This window comes from Bicyclus anynana, chromosome 7 (genome assembly GCF_947172395.1).
Source record: "Bicyclus anynana chromosome 7, ilBicAnyn1.1, whole genome shotgun sequence".
Taxonomy (NCBI): domain Eukaryota; kingdom Metazoa; phylum Arthropoda; class Insecta; order Lepidoptera; family Nymphalidae; genus Bicyclus; species Bicyclus anynana.
This window is the reverse complement of record NC_069089.1, coordinates 11,316,985-11,343,987: the sequence shown is the minus strand read 5'-3', so window position 1 is coordinate 11,343,987 and position 27,003 is coordinate 11,316,985. Positions and strand designations below refer to the sequence as shown.

Below are 27,003 nucleotides of genomic sequence, written 5' to 3'. Positions count from 1 at the left end.
ATGGAAATAATACAAGACTCATTTATGTTAAACCTTTTATTAAATAAAACACTTTCACCGTAAGAAACTACCTATTATTACCAAAAAGTATCAAAAATTGTAAAGCCGAATTATAACTATATTAAATGACATAAGTATCTATTCATTTTATGTCCATAATTATAAGATTTACTATAAATTCGTCGAATCATTGTTCCATACAGAATTTTAGTTTTAGTTACTCCGTCACCCATGCCTAGGTATTCTTTTCTCCAACTGAACATTGAATCCTTCAACTGCCTTCATTGTCACCTCCAACTTGAGCCTTATGTTAGGAACAGGCCCCTTTTCTGGTTCTCCTACAACTTTAAAATCTCTTAATATGGACGTTAGTGCCGTCATAACTGCTATGAAGCCATATCTATTACCTGTAAGAAAACATACATGCAGTGGAATACATAAAAGACTTTTTCTACGACCACTATAAAATAATAAATGACAAAACTTGGAAAATAATATACAAGTATTGTCGTTGGGCATAGCCTCCTCGAATTTGTATCGGTATAGCCTCCTAGAGCCTCGTGGCCTACTAGATTTAGTTTTTTCTTATATGATACCCTGAATTTTTGTACCTACTACTACAACTACGTGCGTTCTCGCCTACGGCTCGGGCCAGCAATATTGCCTCGGCTGTAATAATTTTCAACTTACCGCACTTATATCTTAATGCACTATATCGTCATCTAGCTATCAGTTTAAGATAATCAAACTTTACCAAATATTGTATAAAAAAAATAAATTTTAATTTAATTGCTATTATTTACAGACAGTATTAGTTTTAGTATAACCAATAACAATGTATCCCATAATAATTATATATTATGAAAATTATAAAAAGCTTTACCTACAACATTTACTAAAATATGCGATTCATAACATATATGTAATTACAAAAACAACGTTAATATTAATTATTATAAAAAATATCACCATCACTAAACAATTTTTACAACAAATAATAACAAATAAGTATAAGTTTTTAGAGGTATTGATAGAAGATTAAATCTATATATCTATGATTATAATAAAACTGTAACAGGTCAAATTCTGTACATTTAAGATATTTTAAAAAATTTAATTGGAGGGTATTATATAATCGACACTGAATCCAAAAATATTTTTTTTCAATTTCTTGTCTGTCTGTCTGTCCGTATTTTTTGTTGACCGGGCATCACGCTGAAACTACTAAATTAATTCAAATGAAACTGAGCACGCTTTAGGACTATAATACGGAGAATGTTATAGGATAGTTGTTATTCCGAAAACAAAATAAGAAGGGGGTAAAATAGGGCTTGAAAGTTGGTATGGGAAGTCCATCATTTTTAGAGTTGCAGTTTTAAAAATTTGTTCATTAATCTTAAAAAAAAAAATATAATGTGATTCAAATTTTTTTTTAAATTCAACACTAAAGTGGTGAAATAGGGTTTGAAATTTTACATTGATTTCCACGCGGACGAAGTCGCGGGCGTCCGCTAGTTATAACTAAAGTAAATATCTTACCAATACAGTTTCGTGGTCCGTTACTAAACGGCATATAGCTACAGGCGTGCTGCAAGTTGAATCGTTCAGGCAAAAACCGGTCGGGGTCGAAGTGTTCTACGTCCGGACCCCAGTACTTGGGGTCGCGATGAACTCCAAAAATCGAAACTATTATGCCTGAACCACTAGGAATAATCAGGCCTGAAGCTAAAAATATTATATATGTATTAAATTTAAATACCATATTTACTGCTGGCATAATTCACTCTAAGATCCAGTCTGTATTAAGTACTAATATTACGACATACTTTACAGGTTGATAGCTGACATCAAGGCATTCTAAAATAAAGCAACATATGTTAGCCAATATTTTACGGTTTTTAAGTTATATTGGTTTATATACAAAATACAAAAACATTGAAGGTAGGTAAACCTTCAATGTTTAGTCGAACCATGTGCTGAAAAATTACTTAAGCGTTGATTATATGCTTGGTAATTATTTTTGAAAAGTTGTCTCAGCTCAATGTGACTTTTTTTCCTAAAAACGAGCCTAATTACTTTTATTTACGTTAAACGGATTTTAATGTATGTACTTTTACGGAACGGTTAGGTACGTTGAAAACAATGTACCTACTAGGCAAAGTTGTGCACCTAACTTAATATCATGCTCATTTAATGAGGGTTCTAAAGATGCAAGGTATATTAGTACATTGTTTTTAAACACTTCGTCACAATTGCTATTTTAGTTCCGAAAGGGGTAGATTATGCATCGTTATATACTCGTATTATAATTTGTTCCTGTCACTTGAATAACAAAAGAATTTACATTGAATCATACGATAAGCAGTTGAAATTACAAAAAATACATGGAAAGTGTAATAAAAACTATGTAGGTAATGGAGAATGCGGTCTTTTGTATAGAAACTCGGCTATACTGCGTATCAGCCAAACTAACTGGAATACATTAAAAATCTACCCAGAATTATGCTTTAAAAATAAAAAAAAATGTAAAAAAAATACAACCGACTTCATAATCAGTAAATTAAACCACCCTCGGAACATCTCCTTTCCAACAAAAAAAGTATTACCAGAATCGATTCACGACAAAGTTGGGACGGACGGACAGACTTGTAGCAGAATAAAAGGGTAAATATCTACTTTTATTTTTGTCATTTAAACTTATTTGTTATGATTTAATATAAATTCTTTTGTTATTTAAGTGACATGAACAAATTTTAATAAGTAACGATTTTTACATAATCAACGAAACGAAAATAGCCATTGTGACGAAGTGTTTGAAAATACTGTAATATTTAATTACAGTATTTTCAAACACTTCGTCACTTCGTACTAATGTTATACATTTTTGGAATTCTTATTAAATGAGCATGTTTTTAAGCTAGGTGTGAATCTTTGCCTAGTACGTTTTTTTTAAATGTGACCGTTAAACTTACATACAAAAAAGCTTTACACCTAAAAAAATAATTAGTCCCGTTTTTTGGTAAAAACTTACTTTGCAGTAGAAAAAATAATCTGTCATTACTTGAAAAACTATTAAAAAAATAATTAATTTTTTATTATGTACAAAATCAATATAACATAAAAACCATTAAACTAACATTTTTGTAGGCCTTGATGTCAGCTATCGACTTGCAAAGTATGTCGCAATATTTACGGAACACCTTAAATGTAATTGTAAAAATTAACAAAACAACAATTTTTGATACCTGTAACATAAAGAAATAAGTACTATCATAAATGATAAACAGGTACGTACATTTTTTAGTAAGAGACAATTTCAAGGCATTCAATTAATTTAAAATAGGTTTATATAATAAAACAACTTATAATAGGGATGATGACTGTTTTTTAAATTGTATATAAATTAAGAGTATGCTAATAGAAAAGCAATTTTGTAAAAGTAACAGGGTATCTGCGATCATTATTTTCGGAGCTACAGGGACTTAAAGGGTCAGATTTGCGACGCTGCCGCGGACCCCTGAAAAACGCCCCATACAAAATGGCACGAACTAATGACGTCGTAGGCACTTAGTGATAGTTAATTTGTATGGGCGTTCAAACAAAATTACTAATATCTTCGTTATTTGTGCGTTTATGTTTATAGTTCAAATATTAAAAAATGTCACATTTAATGTAAGGAAGCTAAAACTGTATGAACTTTTATCTAATTACGATAAAAGATTTTTAATAGATTTTGAAAATTTATAATCTTATTTATTTTGCAAATATCCAGTTAATCTTTGCTTTTTATGTATAAATTAGTTAACATTGACCTTATTTATCCGAATGTATTATAAAAATCAATATATTCAAACCTAGTCATCATCCCCATTGTAAAATAACCGTGACCGTGACCGTGACGTGACGTGGTATAAATTATAAAAGGGTTGAAGTGCTTCAAATTATGAAGTGACACTAACAACTGCACCGAGACACACACAAACATACACATACACACACACACACACACACACATACACGCACAAACACAAACATGTGTGTGTTAACATAACATCTCTATGTATAAATATATCTTTATAGATTCATACATAGAGATGTTATGTTAGGATAAGGAAGAATGAGGCTTTCTGTCACATATACCACCGAGAAGGTCTCAACAATGATTTTTATACAACCTTGTATGTTTTCAACCAATAAAGATTTGTATTTGTATTATTCTCAACGCTTGAGTAATTTTTCACCACATAGAACGACTAAACTGCACTGAAGGATTTATTGTACTTTGTACAAAAATCAATTTATCTTAAAAACCGTAAAATTTCGGCTAACATACATTACGTTATTTTAGTAGGCCTTGACTTCAGCTATCACTCTGTAAAGTATGTCGAAATATTTACGGGACATCCTGTAGATGAGAGGTAAAGTTTATGAGGTTGTAAAATACCTAACATAGCTCGTTCCATCGCCCGCTGTGTGACTCAGAGCCTTCTTATGAGGCCCATAGTTAGCAACCAAGTGTCGGAACCATAGGTCATCACTGGAAACACGCACTGTATAAAGACTTTTGTCTTCAGGCACTGAGGAATTTCAGACGAAAAGATGTGGCGCAGTTTCCCGAATGCAGCTCAATCGAGTTGAATTCGGCGGTTCAATTTCAATTTCTTTCTCGAAATTGGATCTACCTAACTGGATCATATGTCCTAGGTATATGTATTCGTGTACAATTTCGAGTGCAGCGTTCTCAACTATAAATGGGTGGAGCGATACATGAGCATTACACATTATTTTCGTTTTGGCCATGTTCATCTTCAGGCCCACCTCTTGAGAACCTCTGCCTCCTCATTGAGCATGGTACTCAGGTCTTCCAGAGTCTCTGCCATTATGACTACATCCTCCGCGAACCACAGTTGATTGATGTACTCGCCATTAATGTTGATGCCTAGTCCGTCCCAGTCCAGAAGCTTAAAAGGTGCTCCAATGCGGCGGTAAATAGTTTTGGAGAGATTACATCTCCCTGTCGTTCTCATCGCTGCAACTGAATTGGCCTCGTAGTCTGATCCTTTATACGGACTGACATAGTGGCGTTTTCGTAGAAGCACTTCAACGCTTGGATGTACCTGTACTCAATTTGGCATCTCTGCAACGACCTTAGCACAGCCCAGTTTCCACCAAATCGAAGGCTTTCTTAACCACAAACGCTAAGCAAAGTGGATGGTTATACTGAGTCTTCTGTATAACCTGCCGAAGCGTATGGATGTGGTCTATGGTACTAAGGCCTTTTCGGAATCCAGCTTAAGTGTTTGGCATGAGAACTTTTTGGTTCTTTTCTTACGGTGGGTCTTATCGGTGGAATCAGAAATGAGGACATCCGCAGAAAAACCAGTTGCGAAGCTGAAGTGGCAATGGGCGGGGCACATAGTTAGAAGAGCCGATGGAGATTGGGGTCCCCAAGTGCTAGAATGGTGACCCCGCACTGACGACATCAAGCGACTCGCAAGGATTCGCTGGATGCAAGTGGCTCAGTATCGTGATGATTGGAAGTCCCTACAAAAGGTCTATGTCCTGCAGCGGACGTCCATCGGCAGATACCCGTTGACGAAGGTGTCGGGTAGGGCAGGGTAGCGTTAAGGAAGAAGTAAAGTAACCCAAAATTGTCATCCTTTCACCATCAACCCTTATTCGATGATTGCCGGGTCAGCTGGTATAACCACCTTTAGATACTTACGACATGTAAAATCTGTTTCCACTTTTCGCAGTATAAACGGCGCTGGCGGGAACAACCTTAAAGACTCTTTCACAACTCTCTCTAAATACTTTAAGTTAGGTAAATCTTCCTTCTCTAATGGACGTTTAGAATCTCCAAAAACTTCTTCCATCCTAAAATTATAAATTCGTAGTTGAAAGGTCATGTTTAAAAAACCTTTATTAATTCAAGAATACATAAAATTAACTGAGTGTTCGTTTTCATAATTATTAACTGTGTTATTTACACGATACCAAAATACGAACAAGGATTTTTAAAATTTTCGTCTGTCTGTCTGTTTGTTTGTCAGGGCTGAACCGATTTTTTATTTTTGAAAGATAAAGGGGATATTGAGCAACACAAAGAAGAATGCCCACCGTCCAATACAACACCTGGAACTCCGGTTTTTTATATAACCCCATAAAAAGTATACGGAGATGATAATTTGATGTAAAAATAAGGATCTGGTTAAATAATTGGCTTGAATGTAAAATGTCATAAAACATTGTAGTGAACTTTTTTTTGATAAAGTAATGATTTAATTGGTATAATAAAATTATCGAGATTGTTTTAGATATAAATAAATTGCTGAGTAGTTGTGTCCCGCAAAATCCATGCTATCCATTATCTTCATTATATTATTATATCTAACCATTCAAATGCTATTTTAGTATTTTCGTATAAATATTTAAATAATGTTGACATTAAAAAAAGTCAAAGTTACAATGGAGCCAAAATTCAGTAAAGTCTTTTTATTTTAGTCATCAACCCATATTCGGCTCACTGCTGAGCTCGAGTCTCCTCTCAGAATGAGAGGGGTTAGGCCAATAGTCCACCACGCTGGCCCAATGCGGATTGGCAGACTTCACACACGCAGAGAATTAAGGTAAATCTCTGGTATGCAGGTTTCCTCACGATGTTTTTCCTTCACCGATTGAGACACGTGATATTTAATTTCTTTTTATTTTACCTTTTGGTAAACTTAACTTAACTGAATTATGAACTAAAACACTAAAGGTATAACGATAATTGTACCTTTAGTTTTTTTAGTGTCTTACCAACTAGTGATATCTAAATTTCAACTTACTCTTCATGAACTTTTTGCTGGACGTCTGGATATTTTCCTAATAACATAAGGGTAAAACCAATTGTACCCGCAGTGGTGTCAGACCCTGCTGCAGCTATAACAAGGAACTCCTCACGAAGTTCCAAATCTGTAAATTCCTTTTTACCGCTGGATATGTTAATCATTAACTCAACGATAGATTTCCGTTTATCACAAAAGTCTGTAAAACAATATTTAGCCTGACATAACGTACCTAATTGTTACTCGATAATATACATTACATACATACAGAGTATCCCGTAATCACGAGTAATGGATAAAAACTTATTCAAATAAGTTTTTATCCATTACTCGTGATTACGTGATTATTTTATACATTTTGAAGAAAAAAGTTGGAATGCACGTTGAAATAAAATTTTTGTCTAGTATTGAAACTTCAGAACCATTTTATCAGCAAATTTGTAACTGCAAAGACCAGTTTTATACCAAATATTATTTACAGAACTCTTTGTTTACTCATTGTAGTTACAAGTATTACTGCTGTTTTCAAATTTACTGCACTTTAAGAAACGTACGAAATGGTTTAACTGATAACATACCATGAAGATGCTTTTTGCTTCGTGTGTCATTTTTTATCTTACAGATAGCCTGAAAACAAATAATAGGTGAACAACTTGCTCTTGCCGTTTTACGAGTACTTTAGATGATACTTTTTAGACAAATGCACTAAAACAGCCAGTTTTCATCATTCATTTAATTATCAGCCGATGGACGTCCACTGCTGGACATAGGCCTCTTGCATAGACTTCCAAACGGTCTCGAGCCGCCAGCATCCAGGGGCTCCCTGCACCCCGCTTGAGGTCCACCTAGTAGGGCGTTGACCAACACTGCGCTTTCCGGGCAGGGTCGCCATTCCAGCACCTTGGGACCCCAACGTCCGTCGGCTCTTCAAACTATGTGGCCTGCCCGTTGCCACTTCAACTACGCGACTCGCTGAGCTATGTCAGTGACTTTGGTTCGTCTACGGATCTCCTCATTTCTGATTCGATCACGCAGAGAATCAGAAATTTTAAAAATTCCTTCAGCATTCGAAAGCTACATTATCCACAAGTAACATAAGCTAAATTTTATTTTGGAAAAAATAAGGTTCCGTGAGATATTTGTTGTTGTTGAAGTTATTATTTTGCGTACGCTGCCTACACTATAAAAGATAGAACCATAAAATGTTCTAATCTATACTTCTATACTAATATTATAAAGAGGATAACTTTGTTTGTATGTTTGTTTGTTTGTAATGAATAGGCTCAAAAACTACTGGACCGATTTTAAAAATTCTTCAATTCGCGGATGACACTTGTCTCATAGCGGCAGATAGAAACATGCAGGTGGCTGAGCAAGTGATGCAATCCAATTTCAACACATTGTGTAAATGGGCTCATGATGTTGGCCTGGTTATCAATACCAAAAAAACTAATGATTTTAAAAATTATTTCACCATTCGAAAGCTACATTATCCACAAGTAACATAGGCTAAATTTTTTTTAGGAAAAAAATAGGGCTCTGCAGGATATTTGGGTTTTTGGACACAAGGTGTAAAAAATCAACTATATATAATAAGTTGCTGTGCCTCACTCGACACTCGACATAGATAGGTATAGTGTTTCGCGGACTTTTTTGTAGATATTTATAATATCTACAATTAATTAGAACATTTTATGGTTCTATCTTTTATAGTGTAGGCAGTGTACGCAAAATAATAACTTTTCTGGTTGATTTTTTACACCTTGTGTTCGAAAAACCCAAATATCTCACGGAACCCTATTTTATTCAAAAATAAAATTTAGCCTATATTACTTGTGGATAATGTAGCTTTCGAATGGAGAAATAATTTTTAAAATCGGTCCAGTAGTTTTTGAGGCTATTCATTACAAACAAACAAATATACAAACAAAGTTTTCCTCTTTATAATATTAGTATAGAAGTATAGATTACGGCACCTGTGCATTTTACTTTACATTACGGCACATGGGCGTAATGACGATATTACGATATTGAAATTGGTGAAATACTTAACGAGCAAATATGTCATAAACGATTAAAACGATTTCGCTGGACTGGATTATGAAATAAAATAAAAAGTATCCAAATCGGTTCACCCATTTAAGAGCCATAGTACCACAGACAGACAAACACACATACCTATCAGTTAATTTTATAACACCCCTTTTAGTGTGGAGGGTTAACAAAATAAAATTTAATTAGTTTCTTGGTGTAGATATCACTTGTTTTCTTTGATTGCGTAGGTACCTTATCTATTAAGTCATATAAAAATTGACGATATTTCTGGTATGTGGTATACTGTGTTAATAATCTGAACAACCACTCAGGATGCAGCCATATATGGAGCGTTCTATACATGACGGCATTAAACAGAAACTCCATACATGTAGTGACTTGTACATTTTCATTCGTCTGCATCTTTATCGCCATCATTGATTCTAAAAAAAAAACGTTTTTTTAATATCTGTCCTAACATTATAATGAGCAAAGATTTGATTGATTATTTGCATTAAAAAGGCTCTGAAATTATAGACTACAAGGCCTTGAAAAAAATTACCTGCGAAATGAACCAACGTGAATAACGCTTAGAAGGTTGTTACTATATCAGAAAATACCTCTGAGCACTATGCCGTCACTTCTGAGGGTTACAGGTGAGAACCCGAATAAATGAAATTTTTCAGGTAGGTACAAATGATGAATTACGACTAATTATTAATGTACGGCTTTGTTATAGTGTTAAAGATGATTAAAAATAAATGTCGAAAATCCTAGTGCCGTACTAAAGTAGTGCTACCAGAAGTCAGTACAAATTTTTGATTCGTCGACAGTTGCAGACGCAATACAGGTCATTTATTACTGGCATTTGTGTAATTCCTTTTGTGCACATAATATACAGATACTTTACCCGTAAACGCCGTACACATTTCCAGCGCCAAAAGCATTGGCGTATCTAGGATTATTTCCTAGGGTGGGCCTAGGCCCACTATAAGGGGCCAAACCCTGACATACCGCTGTACAGAGTCGACACTCATTATAGAAATATCGTTTACAATGTTTGTGAACGCTTGCCTCTGAAACGGGTCGACTGATTTTATTGATTTATCTTTGCATATTTTGTATTTCGCGTCCATCAAAGAATTTTAAATCAGTAGCCAGGAATTCTAGAGTGGGCACTTTACTATTCTAGGATGGGCCCGGCCCACTCAGACCACCCGCTATTTAAGCCTATGCGAAAGCAAGCGTCACAAATAAATAAATAAATAAAATTATGCTATCCAAAAATTATAGTTCAAAAAAATTCGGAAATTTTCGAAATGTATAAGATTTTATAAAAGTAGTTTTTTCAAAGATTATTATTGTTATTTTATATGTAACAAACCTCATAATTTGTACCTGTACCGCTACTCGCGTACTCGCTTGTACCGCTCAGAAGTGACGGCATAGTGCTCAGAGGTCATTTCTGACATAGTAACAGCCTTCTAAGCGTTATTCACTTTGATTCATTTCACAGGTATTTTTTTTTCAAGGGCTTGTAGTCTAGTGAACCAGTTAGAAAAATTCTTTTAGGCTAATGGAAAGCCACAATATCTCGGAGGGCTATAGGCTATATTTTATCCCCGAATCCACGTATTTTTATGATAAATAGCTATGCCTAATATTTGTGTATTAGAAAATTAATGTGCGAAATGACTTACCATATAAGGAATCTAAAGTATAAGCTGATAGAACAGGCCAAATGTTGTCTGGTTCAGGTCCACATATACTAGACAATTTTTGTGCAAGTTTTTGTCTTTGCTCTGCTCGAATTTCAATTAAGCTGTCAACAACTTTCGAGTTTAAAGCTGCTGCTATAACTTTTCTACGACGTCTCCAAATAGGTACTACAATATCAACATGAAAATTAAGGTAGTTCAAATAATATGCTCGTATAATTATCACATAGATTTTTTTTTATAACTATGATACTCTCTAGCTTCTTTCAAACAACTGGTAAATATGCACTTCTTTCCTCCTTGACCTTTTTATCATTCCGTATTTATTTTCGTTTAAATGATTTAATTTATTTGTTCATGTTTAAAAAATTGTTGATGTTGTCTTGTTTCTTACTTTTTACATCTAAATTATTTAAATAAAATTTTCGTATGTATGCTTATGTTATATATATATATATATATATATATATATATATTTGTATGTATCCTTATTTATGTAGGAATATATGTCATTGTTGGTAGGTATGTATGTATATTCGTATGTGTTCATATATATATAAATATATTGATTTTGATTTAATATATTATTATCTAAGTGTAATATATCTTCTACTTCTCTTTTTATGTGTACACCCGTCTTTATGCATTATTCCTTGTATTTATTTTCTCTTTTTTCGATTGGTTGTCTGGAAGAGATCGCTCATTAGCGATAAGGCCGCCAATTGTACATTAGTTTTTAAGTTAATTTCTTGCCTGTTATTATTACTTTTGGTGTACAATAAAGTATATTTCATTCATTCATTCATATGATCTGCCACACAACTATAAATAGATTCTATTATGATTGTAAAGGTTGTTTTAGTAGAGGGCTACTCTATTATGCTGCTATTCAAATTGTAAACTTTACTAACTACTGTCCAAGTGTCCAGACATATCTTAAACAGTGAATAGTTTTAATTTTGTTCAGTTTTAGTTCTAGTTATTTTGTCGTTCAGTTTTGCAAAACTATTTGTATGGGTTTTTTACTAAAATAATAAAATTTAGAGTATTATAATCGAGATTATCGCCATCGAAATATTAATGAGACTAAAATTGAGATAAATTGAATGGAGTCGAAATAAAAATCGATAAAATTCTGCACCGAATACTGAATAGGTCTAAAATATATAGGTATAATAATAAACAAAAATAGCAGAGTTAAAACGTACCTATTACCTAATAAAATAGAAAATAAAACACTATTACATTTTAATATTTCTAAACCTTACTTACCAGGAGCAAATATACTGCCATTACCGGTAACATCTTGCGTAAATCTATGTAGATCATCCTTTTCCAGGCAAGTTTTTAACACAGCCTCCAAATCCATGGGATTCACCATTACTGACAATTTAACATTTATTATTATTTATTATACGATGTGTGTATGTTTAGCCACGTGACATCTAAACTACCCATCAACCTTCTGATCACTTTGAAGGCGGTTCCAACAAAGTAATACATTGCATGACATTTTTTATCTTTAATCTCAATTTTGATATAGCCAATATCAAGTCACGTGACTTGACATTTACTAACAATAGCTGTTAATAGTTGGTAAATTTCGTATTATGTCCATTAATAGTTAAAGTTAGTGAATTGACCTGTAGGACAGTTTATAATTATCTTCTAAATCTATAATCTGAGATTTTCGCCCTAAAACATTACGGGTTTAATTAATTAAAAGTTATGTTAATAATCTTACTGCTTATGTGCTCGTACCTGAATAAAAACGGTCAGAAATCCAAATTCCAAGTGCGCCATTGGTTTTCATTGCTTCATAGCTGAATTGCTTAAAGGTATTCATTAAATCTGAAAAAGTATTGAACAATTGCTCACCGTGCACAATTTCACGTATCCTAGTAGGTAGCTACGCGCCAAAAGTCCGCTCAGAACAAGCGTAGCTATTGCTCTATTGGGATAACCAAGCTGTATGATCTTCTATCGAGCTGATCGGTGTTTTGCAATGCTAGAGCGGAACAGTTATAGCGCTTACTATAGGTACTTAAGAAATATATGATTTCAGAGAAATATATAAAAAAAAATGTATAATTCTGACGCCCCGTGGTTTTACCCATGTAGTTCCCGTCCGTGTGAGAATACAGGGATAAAATAGCCGATCACGCTCACAAATTAAGTGCGTTTCTGGTGGTAAAAGAATTTCCAAATCGGTTCAGTAGATCCAAAGATTAGCCTCCACAAACTTTACTTCTTCATAATATTAGAATATATATAATAAGAAATACCTTCACTGTTTCCCACTAATTTGTGCGATATGCCAATAAATGGTAATTCATCTTTTGAACGCGAAATTTTTGATGCCAATGTGTACAATCTTCTTCTTTTAAACCTAAAATCTACAGTCCAGAGGACTGCAATTATTAAAACCAAGATGAATAAAATCATTTTTCAATAGATTTGCTAGAGATGATAGAGCTTGTCTTTATTTTAAGGTTCTAGCGTAGCATGAGTAAATCTACTGTTATATTAGGCCTATATAGTAGGAGATCCAACATAGCAAATATATACCCTCATCTGTTATTTAATTGGGATAATAAATAAATGATAAAAAATATTCACATCGCCACATTGCACATAGGTTACAAAATTAAATTGCGGCCGGATATAATCAAATATATTTTTTTAATTTATTTAATCTTCTTCCCTCGTGGGTTATTTATTAAAAAATCATATACTAGTTAATAGAATATACCCAAAATAATTGAAAAAGTAAATATTACCTGCTTTCACAATGCAACTGTAGGGTTTCCAGGTATAAACAGATGAGTAATGTTATTTATATAATTCTCATCAGTTATTTAGTCGTCTAATATGTCAAATGAAAGCTTATATTATGTTTAATTTGATTGTATTTGATTTTTACATATCACTGTAAACGTTATCTATCATGTATTTCTTATCACTGATAATAACTGATGAGGGTATCAATTTCTAATGCCGATTCCTAGACCAATACGACAATTCTCACAAGAATTAGTTATCTAAATACAATTGTATCAACTTATCACATAAATTAGTCACACTTCTGCTCTTTGTTTTGTTAGCAAAAAATAACAGCCCACTGTTTAAGAAACAAAACTTAGTTATTTGTCCCACGTTTTTATGTGTAACTCTGAGCAGTTTTTGAACCGACTGTAGATATAAGGCAGTGCCCAATTTGACAAGTCTTTCACATGTAAGACAAAATAAATAACATATTATTAATTACTAGCAGATGCCCGCGACTTCTTCCGCATGAAAATCGATGTACATTTTCAAACCCTTCGCCCCTTCTATTTACATTTTCGAATTTTTTATATATGAAAAATACAAAATCACAACCCCCGGCCGAAGGCTGGTGTACAATAAACTGCGTGTTTTTTGCGCTTGGGTAAAATGCTCAGCCATAGCCACGGTCGGAAGCCCTATTACAAAACAAATATTAGTTGATAAATGACTGATTTTTATTTCACTTCAAACCTTTTTAGCCCTTCAGGGGTTGAATTTTAAAAATTCTTGAATTACATTTCGCATTTTTTTCATGGTTTATGGTCAAGTTTTTATAACTGTAACTTTAAAAATGGAGGACTTTTCATACAAACTTTCCACCCCTATTTCACCGCCTTCTGATTTTATTTTCGTTATAAAAAGTATACTTTAACCTGCTCCGTATTATGTTCTCATACCGTGCTAAGTTTCATTTGAATTCATTCAGTAGTTTCAGCGCGATGCCCGGTCAACAAATACGGACAGACAGACAGACAAGAAATAGAAAAGAAATATTTTGTATCGATTGTATAATGCCCTCTAATAAATATTTTCAATATATTTTCTATGTACAGAATTTGACAGAAGTATTTATTAGCCATTGCGCCAAATTCGTGCTATTTTTGTTTGTTGGCCGGCACTTTCATAAAGGCCCAAAATGAATGATCTCCTTTTAGGTCAATCTAATAAGTAGTTATTGCTTGAAATAGTATTAAAACTTTCATACCATTCATTATACGATAAAAAAGCAGACAATGTGACTATTTAAACACAAAAAGAATTATTCAATTTGAACCTGAACTTTCAAGTAGTTCCTAAGATTATCTTGGCGCGTTCAACCAAATAAACAAACAAATTGGTCAGCTGTTGAGTGTAGAATAATTATGTGCCTTAATATCGATAGTACACAGTTATAGTGGAAAACTCGTTTCTCCAAATAACGCCTGTGAATCAATTTGAGCAATTCGGTTTTTTCAAGATAACTTATTTTCTATATATCCGATATTAATGAAACAACAAACCTTTATGTTGCCCCGAACTATGCTTAATCTATTTATGAAAACCGCATCAAAATCCGTTCAGTAGAACCAGAGAATAGCGCGAACATACAGACAGGTCTGGCTGGTCCAAGGAGGCTTTGGCCGTGGCTAGTTACCACCCTACCGACAAAGACGTACCGCCAAGCGATTTAGCGTTCCGGTACGATGTCGTGTAGAAACCGCAAGAGGTGTGGATTTCATCCTCCTCCTAACAAGTTAGTCCGCTTCCATCTTAGATAGCATCATCACTTACCATCAGGTGAGATTGTTGTCAAGGGCTAACTTGTAAAGAATAAAAAAAAAAACTACATCGTTCGTTGTCACGTCGCGTTACACAAAGTGATGATGCAGTCTAAGATGGAAGCGGGCTAACTTGTTAGGAGGAGGATGAAAATCCACACTCCTTTCGGTTTCTACACGACATCGTACCGGAACGCTAAATCGCTTGGCGGTACGTCTTTGTCGGTAGGGTGATAACCAGCCACGGCCGAAGCCTCCCACCAGCCAGACCTGGACCAATTAAGAAAACCTCAATTGGCCCAGCCGGGGATCGAACCCAGGACCTCCGTTTTGTAAATCCACCGCGCATACCACTGCGCCACGGAGGCCGTCAAAAGTTGTACAACTCGAGCGGATTAACTTGAAACCTGGCTCGAATGATGTTTGTACTGTGTTTGTATGCTTGTGTTTGTCTTCTTCCTAGCGTGGTCCCACTATGTGGGGTCCACTTTCCGACGCAATCTCGTCCACTGCCCGATCTTGGGCATCCATCAGGCATAAGTATATAAACAGAATTAACAAACAGTATTTTTATTCTTCTACAAGTATTTTTATACAAGGCAAGATCTAAGATCTGGCAGACGACGCACCTCCCGGTTCTAAAACCTCAGTGTGTGGTACGGGTTAAAAACAATAAGTTGTTCCGAACTGCCACTTTCAAAGTTAGAGACACTTAAGGACAGAAGAACTTTATTTTAGGTACATGGAAATAATACAAGACTCATGAATGTTAAACCTTTTATTAAAACACTTCCACCGTAAGAACCTACCTATTATTACCAAAAAGTATTAAAATTTGTAAAGCCGAATTATAACGATATTAAAAGACATAAGTACCTATTCATTTTATGTGCATAATTATAAGATTTACAATGAATTCGTCGAATCATTGTTCCATACAGAATTTTAGTTTTAGTTATTCCGTCACCCTTGGGTAGGTATTCTTTTCTCCAACTGAACATTGTATCCTTCAACTGCCTTCATTGTCACCTCCAACTTGAGCCTTATGTTAGGAACAGGCCTCTTTTCTGGTTCTCCTACAACTTTAAAGTCTCTTAATATGAACGTTAGTGCCGTCATAACTGATACAAAGCCATATCTATAACCTGTAATCAATAATAATTTTATACTATAGATCGGTTACGTCCCTACAAAATAACCGCAAAAAATGATCCGAATAAAGCACTGAGAGCACACAGTCATGCACAATTTTGTCTTTAATATTTCTATTAAATATTTATTAATATATAGTTTTTACACTTCCTGAACACATAACTCGACATTGTAGACGATATTTACGTATTATTTGTTTAAATAACGTTCGTTTGAGAACACAAATAACATTGAGTTGACTATAAATTTCCTCTTTTGAGCGCCTCATTTTTCTTGCGCTAGTAAGACATCTAACAGTATTTAATATCCTTGCCTATAATAAAACATACATGCAAAGGCATACATACAATACTTTATTTACGACCATGATAAAATAAATAAAAGAATAATTAATAAAATTTGGAAAATAATATACAATCCTCGATTTTTTATCGGTATGGCCTCCTATATTTTGTTTTTTATATGAAAGTCTGAATTTTTATAGCCACGGAACTATTTAAAAATTTAAAAAAAAATGTAGAACGGTTTACCCGTGGTGTGGTAATAAACATTATCAAACGTCCTATAGGAATGAATAGCTTTGTAAAAACGATCGCCACTTTTTTAAAACTTAGCGAAGTGTTCATATGTTGAAAAGTGGTCAACATTTTATGACTATAATTAACTTTGGGAGATAATAAATAATAGTTTATTCTTTAATCATAGGCGTATATAGCGGTATATAAACGTAGTTGGTAATCGAAAATTTCGTAGTAATTCCGTTGTTAAATAAAAAAATGAAGTTATCAGTAGGATAACTCAGAGTTTGTTAAAACTAGAAAAATTAAATTTGTTATGGGTGTGCATATTAATTTCGTCTATAAAATGGTAACAAAAAAAATCCTTCCTTACATGTAAAGCGAGAATGAATTTTTTATCGCCTATCCCATAGGGGTATGGTTATCGGTATTTTTGTGCATTCCATAAGGGATTAAAGCGCTAACTTAATCTACGGAACCCTACTCTGCGCGTGACTCGACGCGCACTTATTATTTGAAAATGGCATGTAGTGATCAATTTATTAATTCGACAACGCCAGATGTCTCAAAGTCTTTTGGCCGAAAAATCGACCGAATCGATCGATTTACAAGCGTTAATGTGGAAAAGAAGCAAAGATGTAAATTCATTTTCAGAGAGTGTGTTTAGCCCATTTCATGGAACTTTCTTAAGATTATAAGTCAAGCTCATTGTAGTGCTATTGAAGTCATTATTCAGTGCTAAAAACACTGTGTAAACAAAACATGATATTAATATTAACAAGTGATTAATGATTTATTTGTTTAGGAATGTTCGTGTTTTATTTAATTTCCTCGCAAATAAGTAATAAAACATTGTGTGACATACGTGCGTATAACATACGTGCGTAGCTCTCGCCTACGGCTCCGGCTGGCCGAGGCAATATTGCCTCGGCTGTAATATTTTCAACTTACCGCACCTATATCATAATTGCACTATTATCGTCATCTAGCTATCAGTTTAAAATAATTAAACTTTACTGAATATTAAATTTAATAAAGGATATTTTAATTTAATTATTAAATATTTACAGTCAATGTAACTTTTAGTATAACTAATAACAATCTATCCTATAATTAATTATAAATAAAAATTATGAAAATCTTTTACTAAAATATGCGATTCAATATGTAATTACATAAACAACGTTAATATTAATTATTATATTATAAAAAACATCACCAAACAATTTTTATAATAAATAATAACAAATATAACTCCTTAGAGGTATAGATAGAAGATTAAATTATAATTATAGTATAACATATCTTACCAATACAGTTTCGTGGCCCGTTACTAAATGGCATATAGCTACAGGCGTGCTGCAAGTTGAATCGTTCAGGCAAAAACCGGTCGGGGTCGAAGTGTTCTACGTCCGGACCCCAGTACTTGGGGTCGCGATGAACTCCAAAAATCGAAACCATTATCCCTGAACCACTAGGAATAATCAGGCCTGACGCTAAAAATATTGGGCATGTATTAAATTTAAATAACATCCTTACTGCTGGCATAATTCACTTTAAGATACAATATGTACAAAGTACTACTACTATACAGGCTGTCCCGTAAATATTACGACATAGTTTATAGGTTGATAGTTGATATCAAGGCCTACTAAAATAACGCAATATATGTTAGACTAAAATTCGGAATAAAATAGCAAGTGTTTATGAATAATGAATGATGATCCTTATGACGTTTCAACTGACATTTGTATATATTAGTGATGCAAAACAATTTCAAACAATTTCGATAAAATACTGTTTTTTTTAGGCAAATGACATGTCATTCAGCCCGGTCATTCAACATAATAAGCAATATTCATTTATTTTGAAAAAAAGATTACGGGCATTGATGGACATAAAACACTAGATAAAAAGTAACAGCCGTATTATATTTTATTTTACTAAACTTTAATTTTTATTCAAATTGCATAATTTAAAGAGTTCAGAATTCTTTTTGAATTGAATTTTAAAGAATTCATAATTGCCAGCTTCATGGAAAAATATATAAAGGGAGGCCACAGACCTACCGTATTTTTTTAATTCAGTCATGTCATGTCTTGTCAGTCCGTATTAAACGAGCATATTTTTAAGCTAGATGTACAACTTTGCCTAACACATTGTTTTTGCTTGTGACCGTTAAAAGTACATGCAATATTAAAATGAAACAACTTATAATTGTAAAAAAACCGTGAATTATGATGATGATGTGACACTAACAGCTGCGCCGATACACACATACACACACACACACAGACACACACATTTTAATAGGCCTTGATTTCAGCCGTCACCCTGTAAATTATGTCGTAATATTTACGGGGCATCCTGTATATAGAGGTAAAGTTTGTAAGGTTGTAAGATGCCTACCCTGCCCCTACCTGTAGACGTAGGCGTCAGGTAGGGCAGGTTAGAGTTAGGGTAGAAGTAAAGTAACCCAAAATTTTCATCCTTTTACCATCGACCCATATTCGACGATTTCCGGGTCAGTTGGTATAACTACCTTTACATACTTACGACATGTAAAATCTGTTTCCACTTTTCGCAATATAAACGGCGCAGGCGGGAACAACCTTAAAGACTCCTTCACAACTCTCTCTAAATACTTTAAGTTAGGTAAGTCTTCCTTCTCTAATGGACGTTTAGAATCTCCGAAAACTTCTTCCATCCTAAAATTATAAATTGGTTGTTGAAAGTTTATGTTTTTAAAATATTTATCAATACAAAAATACATAAAAACTGTTCGTTTTCACAATTAACTGTGTTATATACACGATACCAAAATACAAACAAGGATTTTTTAAATTTTCGTCTGCCTGTCTGTTTGTTTGTCCGGGCTAATGTTTGAAACGGCTGAACCGATTTTTTTATTTTTGAAATATAGAGGGGGTTATTGAGCAATAGATAAAGGAGAATGCCCACTGGCCAACAAGCTTAACAAAGAAGACAACGATCAAACAAACCAATCATAAATCTTCATAAAATATCGCAAAATTCAGGCTGTAAGGTCAAAATGTCGTAAAACGTTATAGTGAACTTTTATAATATAAAAAATTGATAAAGTAGAATTATCAAGTTTGTTTTAGATATAAATAAATTGCCGAGTTGTTAAGGTAGGCCAGGGCCGGGGATGGGCATTCTCTTTTACTTTTTGCCCCGCAAAATCGATGCCTCCCGAGGGATTTTTGAAAATCTCATTTTTACGCACACGTAGCCGCGGACGTCAGGCTAGTATTTGTTGCTTGTTGACTATGTAATAATTAATTGTTATTTTAGTATTTTTGTATAAACATTTAAATAATTTTGACAGTAAAAGTTCAGTAAAGTCTTTTTATTTTATCTTTTGGTAAACTGAATTATGAAGTAAAACACTAAAGGTATAACGATAATTGTACCTTTAGTTTTTTTAGTGTCTTACCAACTAGTGATATCTAAACTTCAACTTACTCTTCATGAACTTTTTGCTGGACGTCTGGATATTTTCCTAATAACATAAGGGTAAAACCAATTGTACCCGCAGTGGTGTCAGACCCTGCTGCAGCTATAACAAGGAACTCCTCACGAAGTTCCAAATCTGTAAATTGCTTTTTACCGCTGGATATGTTAATCATTAACTCAACGATAGATTTCCGTTTATCACAAAAGTCTGTAAAACAATATTTCGCCATATATTAGCCATATTCGCTAATTGTTACTCGATAAAATACATTACATACAGAGTATCCCGTAATCACGAGTAATGGATAAAAACTTATTTGAATAATTTTATACATTTTGAAGAAGAAAGTTGGAATGCACGTTGAAATAAAATTTTTGTCTTGTATTGAAACTTCAGAACCATTTTATCAGCAAATTTGTAAATATTATTTACAGAACTCTTTGTTTACTCATTGTAGTTACAAGCATTACTGCTATTTTCAAATTTTACTGCACTATAAAAAACGTACAAAATGATTCAATTGATAACATACCATGAAGATGCTTTTTGCTTTGTGTTTCATTTTTTATCTTACAGATACTCTGAAAACAAATAATAGGTGAATATCTTTGCTCTTGCCTTTTTACGAGTACTTTAGAGGTTGTTAGAGGTAAATAATCGTCGTAGTAGGGATGCCGAAGAGGAGATTTTCGCAATTACTCGAGGGCGGCAGATGAACGTAACGAAGTATACCTGACACGTTGTTCAGTACTTACACTAAGTATGAGCTCTTGATATTAGTTGGTACGTTTAGGGCAACCAAAAAATAACTAACATCAGAAATACCCAAACAGCACGTCAAATTAAGATAAGGTAGGTGAGTTGATGGCTAAAGGTGTGCATTTCGAAAATCTGACGATTTGAGCGTGACGTAAAGGAATGGGAGGGTTCTAAGTTACAAAATAAAACCCTTATATTTCTGTTATCGAACCACGAGCGCAGTTAATTTTTTTACTTATTTTGAATGAACTAATCCAGAATAATCGCTCATGGTGTCTGACGATTTTAGTAAGCCGAAGTAATAAAAAAGGGTTTATAACACCCCTTTTTTGCGTCGAGGGTTAACAAAATAAAATTTAATTAGTTTCTTGGCATTGATATCACTTGTTTTCTTTGATTGCGTAGGTACCTTATCTATTAAGTCATATAAAAATTGACGATATTTCTGGTATGTGGTGTACTGTGTGAATAATCTGAACAAACACTCTGGATGCAGCCATATATGGAACGTTCTATACATGACGGCATTAAACAGAAACTCCATACATGTAGTGACTTGTATATTTTCATTCGTCTGCATCTTTATCGCCATCATTGATTCTAAAAAATATCAAATTTATAATATCTATACTAATATTATAAATAGCAAAGATTTGATTGTTTGTTTGCATTATAATAGCTCTGAAACTACTGAACCAATTTGAAAAATTCTTTCACTAGAGGAAAGTCACACTATTCACGAGTACTATAGGCTATATTTTATGCCCATATTCCCGTATCCCCGTATTTTTATGATTAACAGCTGCTGCAGCAGCTGCTATGCCTAATATTTGTGTAATAGAAAATTATATATTAAATTAGTGCGAGATGACTTACCATATAAGGAATCTAAAGTATAAGCTGATAGAACAGGCCAAATGTTGTCTGGTTCAGGTCCACATATACTAGACAATTTTTGTGCAAGTTTTTGTCTTTGCTCTGCTCGAATTTCAATTAAGTTGTCAACAACTTTCGAGTTTAAAGCTGCTGCTATAACTTTTCTACGACTTCTCCAAATTGGTACTACAATATCAAAATGAAAATTAAGGTAGTTCAAATAATATACTCGTATAATTATCACATAGATTTTTTTTTATAACTATGATCTGCCACACAACTATAAATAGATTTTATTATGATTGTAAAGATTGTTTTAGTAGACAGCTACTCTATTATGCTGCTCGTGAAATTGTAAACTTTACTAACTACTGTCCAAGTGTCCAGACATATCTTCTACAGTAAATAGTTTTAACTTAGTTCAGTTTTAGTTCTTGTTATTTTTTCGTTCAGTTCTGCAAAAATATTTGTATACTTATTATGGATTTTTTATCAAAATAATAAAATTAAGAAAATTGTAATCGAGATTATCGCCATCGAAATATTAATGAGACTAAAATTGAGATAAATCGAATGGAGTCGAAATAAAAATCGATGAGATTCTGCACCGAATTCTGAAGCAGCGAATAGGCCTGCCTGGACTACTATCCAGTCATTTAAGCTTAAATTAGGTAAAAATCTCGGAATTCGAGATACCCAGCTGTAACTATGTAAAAACTTGCATATTGACACCCTAAAAGTTGTTTCAAAATCTACATATGGTAGGGTGTACGCAAATATTAAATTACAAGATCAAAGGTCACAAAAATCGTTTTTTATTTTCGCTTTTTTTGTAAATATCTCATTTCCTTTGGGTTTTTGCTATTCGTATTTATTATCAACCAGCGGTCCCGGTCAAGCTTCGCTTTGACTTAAGTGCACTTCTTCCCTATCCCTACCCTACACTACCCTACTCCTACCCCTACCCTACCCCTACTCTACCCCCACACTACCCATACCCTATCTCTACCATACCCCTACCCTATTTCTGAATTCATTTGGTACAAAAAATATGATAAAATGACAACCGATTTTTGTGCAAACTTTACATAAGCCATCTACTAAATAGTCCGAACAAAGCCTAAACATTTGGTTCGAATAAGTGAGCTCGTTTATGAGTTCTAAGATAACAACGAAAAGTGGCATTGATTTTTATACCTATGTAAATTATTTCTCTTGGAAAAATCATAGACAACATAAAAAGACTAATGCAATCGTTAACCTATAGAATAAATCCTAGCAATTGTTTTTGGAAATATAAACTTACCAGGTGCAAATATACTGCCATTACCGATAACATCTTGCGTAAATCTAAGTAGATCATCCTTTTCCAAGCAAGTTTTTAACACAACCTCCAAATCCATGGGATTCACCATTACTGACAATTTAACATTTATTAATATTTATTATACGATGTGTAAGCCACGTGATATTTAAACTACCCAGCACCTGATTTGGTATGATGCATTATTGAATTGAATTTGGTATGATGTTATGTAGCTTATAGCCTTCCTCGTTAAATGGGCTTTTTAACACAAAAAGAATTATTCAATTCTAACCATAAGTTCGTCAGTAGGTAAGGCAGAAGTACGAAATTGGCTATACCGGCTGGGAAAGCGTCGGGCAATGACGTCACGTACAATATCACGACTGTTAGCGGAAGCCGATATTTAAGCGAACTTTGAACGCATGTAAAATCATAACTATTTGGTATTTTCAAATAAAACAAAAACTAGTGTATTTGTGTACATAAAAGCTCTAATGAAAAATCTGGCACTGTCGCAAAAATTTGTTTGTAACGAACGTCTACAAACAATAAAACCTCCCTGCTAAATTTAAAGTTTGTAGCATTGAAAATGAAGGACTTTCATACAGTTGCGAGAGTTTTTAGACCTCACGGCGTTAAATTAGGGCTGATCGCAGCGCGCTCACTTTAACTTTCTGTATCTTGGGAACTAAGTAACGTATCGAAATAATTCTTTCACGAGTATTTTTTATTTTCAACGGAGAATACAAAAAGCTAACATTTAAAAATAGAGAACATTCTCCATTGATTCAATTTTTATTTATTATACATTTATTAATATACTGTTAATTCTTGGTTGTAATTTATTTTAATTATCCTAATATTCCATGTACTACACGAAAATTAAGTTTTGTGATGTAAACTATTGAATATTCCCGACGCTATAAATTAGACGCTATAATAGCACTTTAATTTTAGTGAAAAACGAGTAATGGTAAGGTTTTTTGTGCCAATAAAAACGTACGACTTTATTCAAATGAGCAATAAGTTCCAACGGCAAAGGTGCCGGTTTAAACTCCGAGGGTTCGAATCCCCATAAGTCCAACCATAATCGATGTTGACACTTTAAGAGTGTGCAATATGTAATTTGGTGGTTACAAATGGTTCTGGATCTCAGATTCTGGAATAGTTAGAAGCCTGATATTTGGGTAAATTATATTTCAAAGTGACAGCTTCGTTATACTATACAAAATACACAATTTGTAAAACTTTTCTCGATAGTTTATTTTTTTTAAAAATACATGTTTTGCTCACATTTTGCTTTAAATCTCAGGAAAAGCAAACTTATTTTCTTAAATTTTTGTTTTGTATAGAAAATTAGTTATATATCTTGAACATGGCCATTTTGTTTTTCGTTCTGTTGTTTAATTTACTTGCAATTAGGTAAAAATCGTTTTGGCGCTCACGTCATAAAATTTGCGTCGCGCGTCAATCGCTCCGTGCTTTTCACTCACGTGAAAGTCACAATTCGGCGTCTCGTTTGCGCTTCGAATTTTATCCATATCGTACTGACGCGCTGCGCGCTCTTAATACTCTTCTCAGTGTCCTCGGAGTAGTAGCGTCCGTTAATTGTCATTGTCAATGTTAGTGAGTTCACATTGACAATGACATACATAATTACATAGGTACTAAAAAAATATCACCCTAAACCCGCTAACCAGAAGACTGCGAAGGTAGCAACAGCAAGAAGGTAAATGAGTAAAGCATATTTCCATTGTCGTGGGTTCGATTCCCACAATTAGAAAATACTATCCCCATCATGAGCATCTGTACCATCATATAAAGTGTTCTGTGACAGAACAGTGTCTATCAGCCGGCTAATTCACTAATTTTAAGGTATGTTAGCCTAATATAATTAACATCAAATCAATAACAACCGTATTTTTCGTATTTTACTAACATTAGCTGTTAATAGTTGGTTAATTTCGTATTATGTCCATTAATATAAAGTCAAAGTTAGTGAATGGCCTGTAGGACAGTTTATGATAATCTTCTAAATCTAATATCTTAGATTTTCGCTCTGAAATATTACCGTTTTAATTAATTAAAAATTATGTTAATAATCTTACTGCTTAAGTGCTTGTACCTGAATAAAAACGGTTGGTAATCCAAATTCCAAGTGCGCCATTGGTATTCATTGCTTCATAGCTGAATTGCTTAAAGGTATTCATTATATCTGAAAAAGTATTGAACAATTGCTCACCGTGCACAATTTTACGTATCCTAGTAGGTAGCTACGCGCCAAAAGTCGCCAGAACAAGCGTAGCTATTACTCTATTTATTTTTATTACCTATTGGGATATCCCAGCTGTATAGATCAGTGTTTTGCAATGCAAGAACGGACTACAGGTTTAGTCTCGCTTATTAATAGGTTCATAAGTTAAATATAGGATATGAAAAAAAGTATAATTCCGACGTCCCGTGATTTCACCCACGTAGTTCCCGTTCCCGTGAGAATACAGGGATTAAATAGCCTATCACACTCACAAATAAAGTGCTTTTCTATTGGTAAAAGAATTTCCAAATCAGTTCAGTGGATCCAAAGATTAGCCAGCACAAACTTTACCTCTTTATAATATTAGAATACCTATATATATTAGAATAAGAAATACCTTCACTGTTTCCCACTAATTTGTGCGATATGCCAATAAATGGTAATTCATCTTTTGAACGCGAAATTTTTGATGCCAATGTGTACAATCTTCTTCTTTTAAACCTAAAATGTACAGTCCAGAGGACTGCAATTATTAAAACCAATATGAATAAAATCATTTTTGAATAGATAGCTTGTCTTTATTTTAATGTACTAGCGTAGAATGAGTAAGTCTACTCTTATATTGAGATTATATTATACTCTTGTATTGTACGGGATCCGGACTAGGAAATAATACCCTCATCTGTTATGTAATTACGATAAGAAATGATGATAGAAAATATTCACAATGTCACATTGCACATAGGTAGGCCTAGTTAAATTTCCTAGTTAAATTCTGCTGCAACTGAGTCCATGATGACCAAACTGATCCACGCGACTACCACAGGGGCAGACATGAGGCTCGCAAACTTTGACTCCCAAAGGTCAGCATACTGCTTTATAAAGCGTTGTCCTATCAAGAACCATCCCCAGATTGTGTGATTGCAAAGCCTGTTGCCAATGAAATGTCTCCTTTTTCAGACACAACCAAAATACGTGCCTTATCTGATGGATGGATGGATGGATACATTGTTCAAGGACACGTTTATGTGTACTTAATAAAAGCGGCTTGTCTGACAAACTTTGACACCTCAGAAACGCAAGACAACTTTCGCCAGGACATGATGCACTCCATGCTGACCTTGCTTCGGCATGACAAAGCAGTATCAGTCGAACTTGATAAGTGTTGAGGATCTGGCTGATGAGTGTAGTATAGCTGGAACCAGACGCTCAGAAAGCCGGAAGTGAGGCGTTTTTTTTTAATTTGTTGGTAAACAGTACACATCCAGTAGGGTTGTATATAGAATGTGTCAATGTGAATATTTTCGATCACTTATTTGTTATCCAAATTAAATAACAGATGAAGGTATACATTTCTTATGCCGGTTCTCGTACTAATAGGTATACTAATTTTCACAGATTTTCTTAACATTTTGTTATGCGTTTAGTGTCTGACATCATCGTTCATTTACCATGACCAGGAGCGGCTTTAGGGTAGGGCGCAATTGGGCGA

General features: G+C 33.8%; 2 protein-coding genes across 3 annotated transcripts; both read right to left on the bottom strand.

The window, feature by feature from the left end:
• Positions 1-83: 83 nt before the first annotated feature.
• Positions 84-13,027, bottom strand: LOC112055700 (cytochrome P450 4C1-like). The gene is made up of 8 exons (XM_052882660.1): positions 12,868-13,027; positions 12,344-12,433; positions 11,855-11,965; positions 10,565-10,750; positions 6,831-7,029; positions 5,726-5,877; positions 1,540-1,725; positions 84-407 (listed from the first exon to the last, which is right to left on the bottom strand). Exons 1-8 carry the CDS (start codon positions 13,025-13,027, stop codon positions 226-228), a joined length of 1,266 nt encoding a protein of 421 aa, XP_052738620.1. The 3' UTR covers positions 84-225.
• Positions 13,028-15,937: 2,910 nt separating this feature from the next.
• LOC112055688 (cytochrome P450 4C1-like) lies at positions 15,938-25,487 on the bottom strand. 2 transcript variants are annotated; one of them, XM_052882572.1, is made up of 8 exons: positions 25,383-25,487; positions 23,258-23,368; positions 21,952-22,137; positions 20,849-20,897; positions 20,325-20,523; positions 19,395-19,546; positions 18,149-18,334; positions 15,938-16,313 (listed from the first exon to the last, which is right to left on the bottom strand). In XM_052882572.1, the coding sequence occupies exons 3-8, from the start codon at positions 21,952-21,954 to the stop codon at positions 16,132-16,134; spliced, it is 771 nt and encodes a 256-aa protein (XP_052738532.1). In that variant the 5' UTR covers positions 21,955-22,137; positions 23,258-23,368; positions 25,383-25,487; the 3' UTR covers positions 15,938-16,131. The 2 variants fall into 2 exon arrangements, with proteins under 2 accessions (XP_052738532.1, XP_052738533.1); XM_052882573.1 differs by lacking the exon at positions 25,383-25,487 and having other exon boundaries at positions 23,258-23,425.
• Between the last annotated feature and the right edge of the window lie 1,516 nt (positions 25,488-27,003).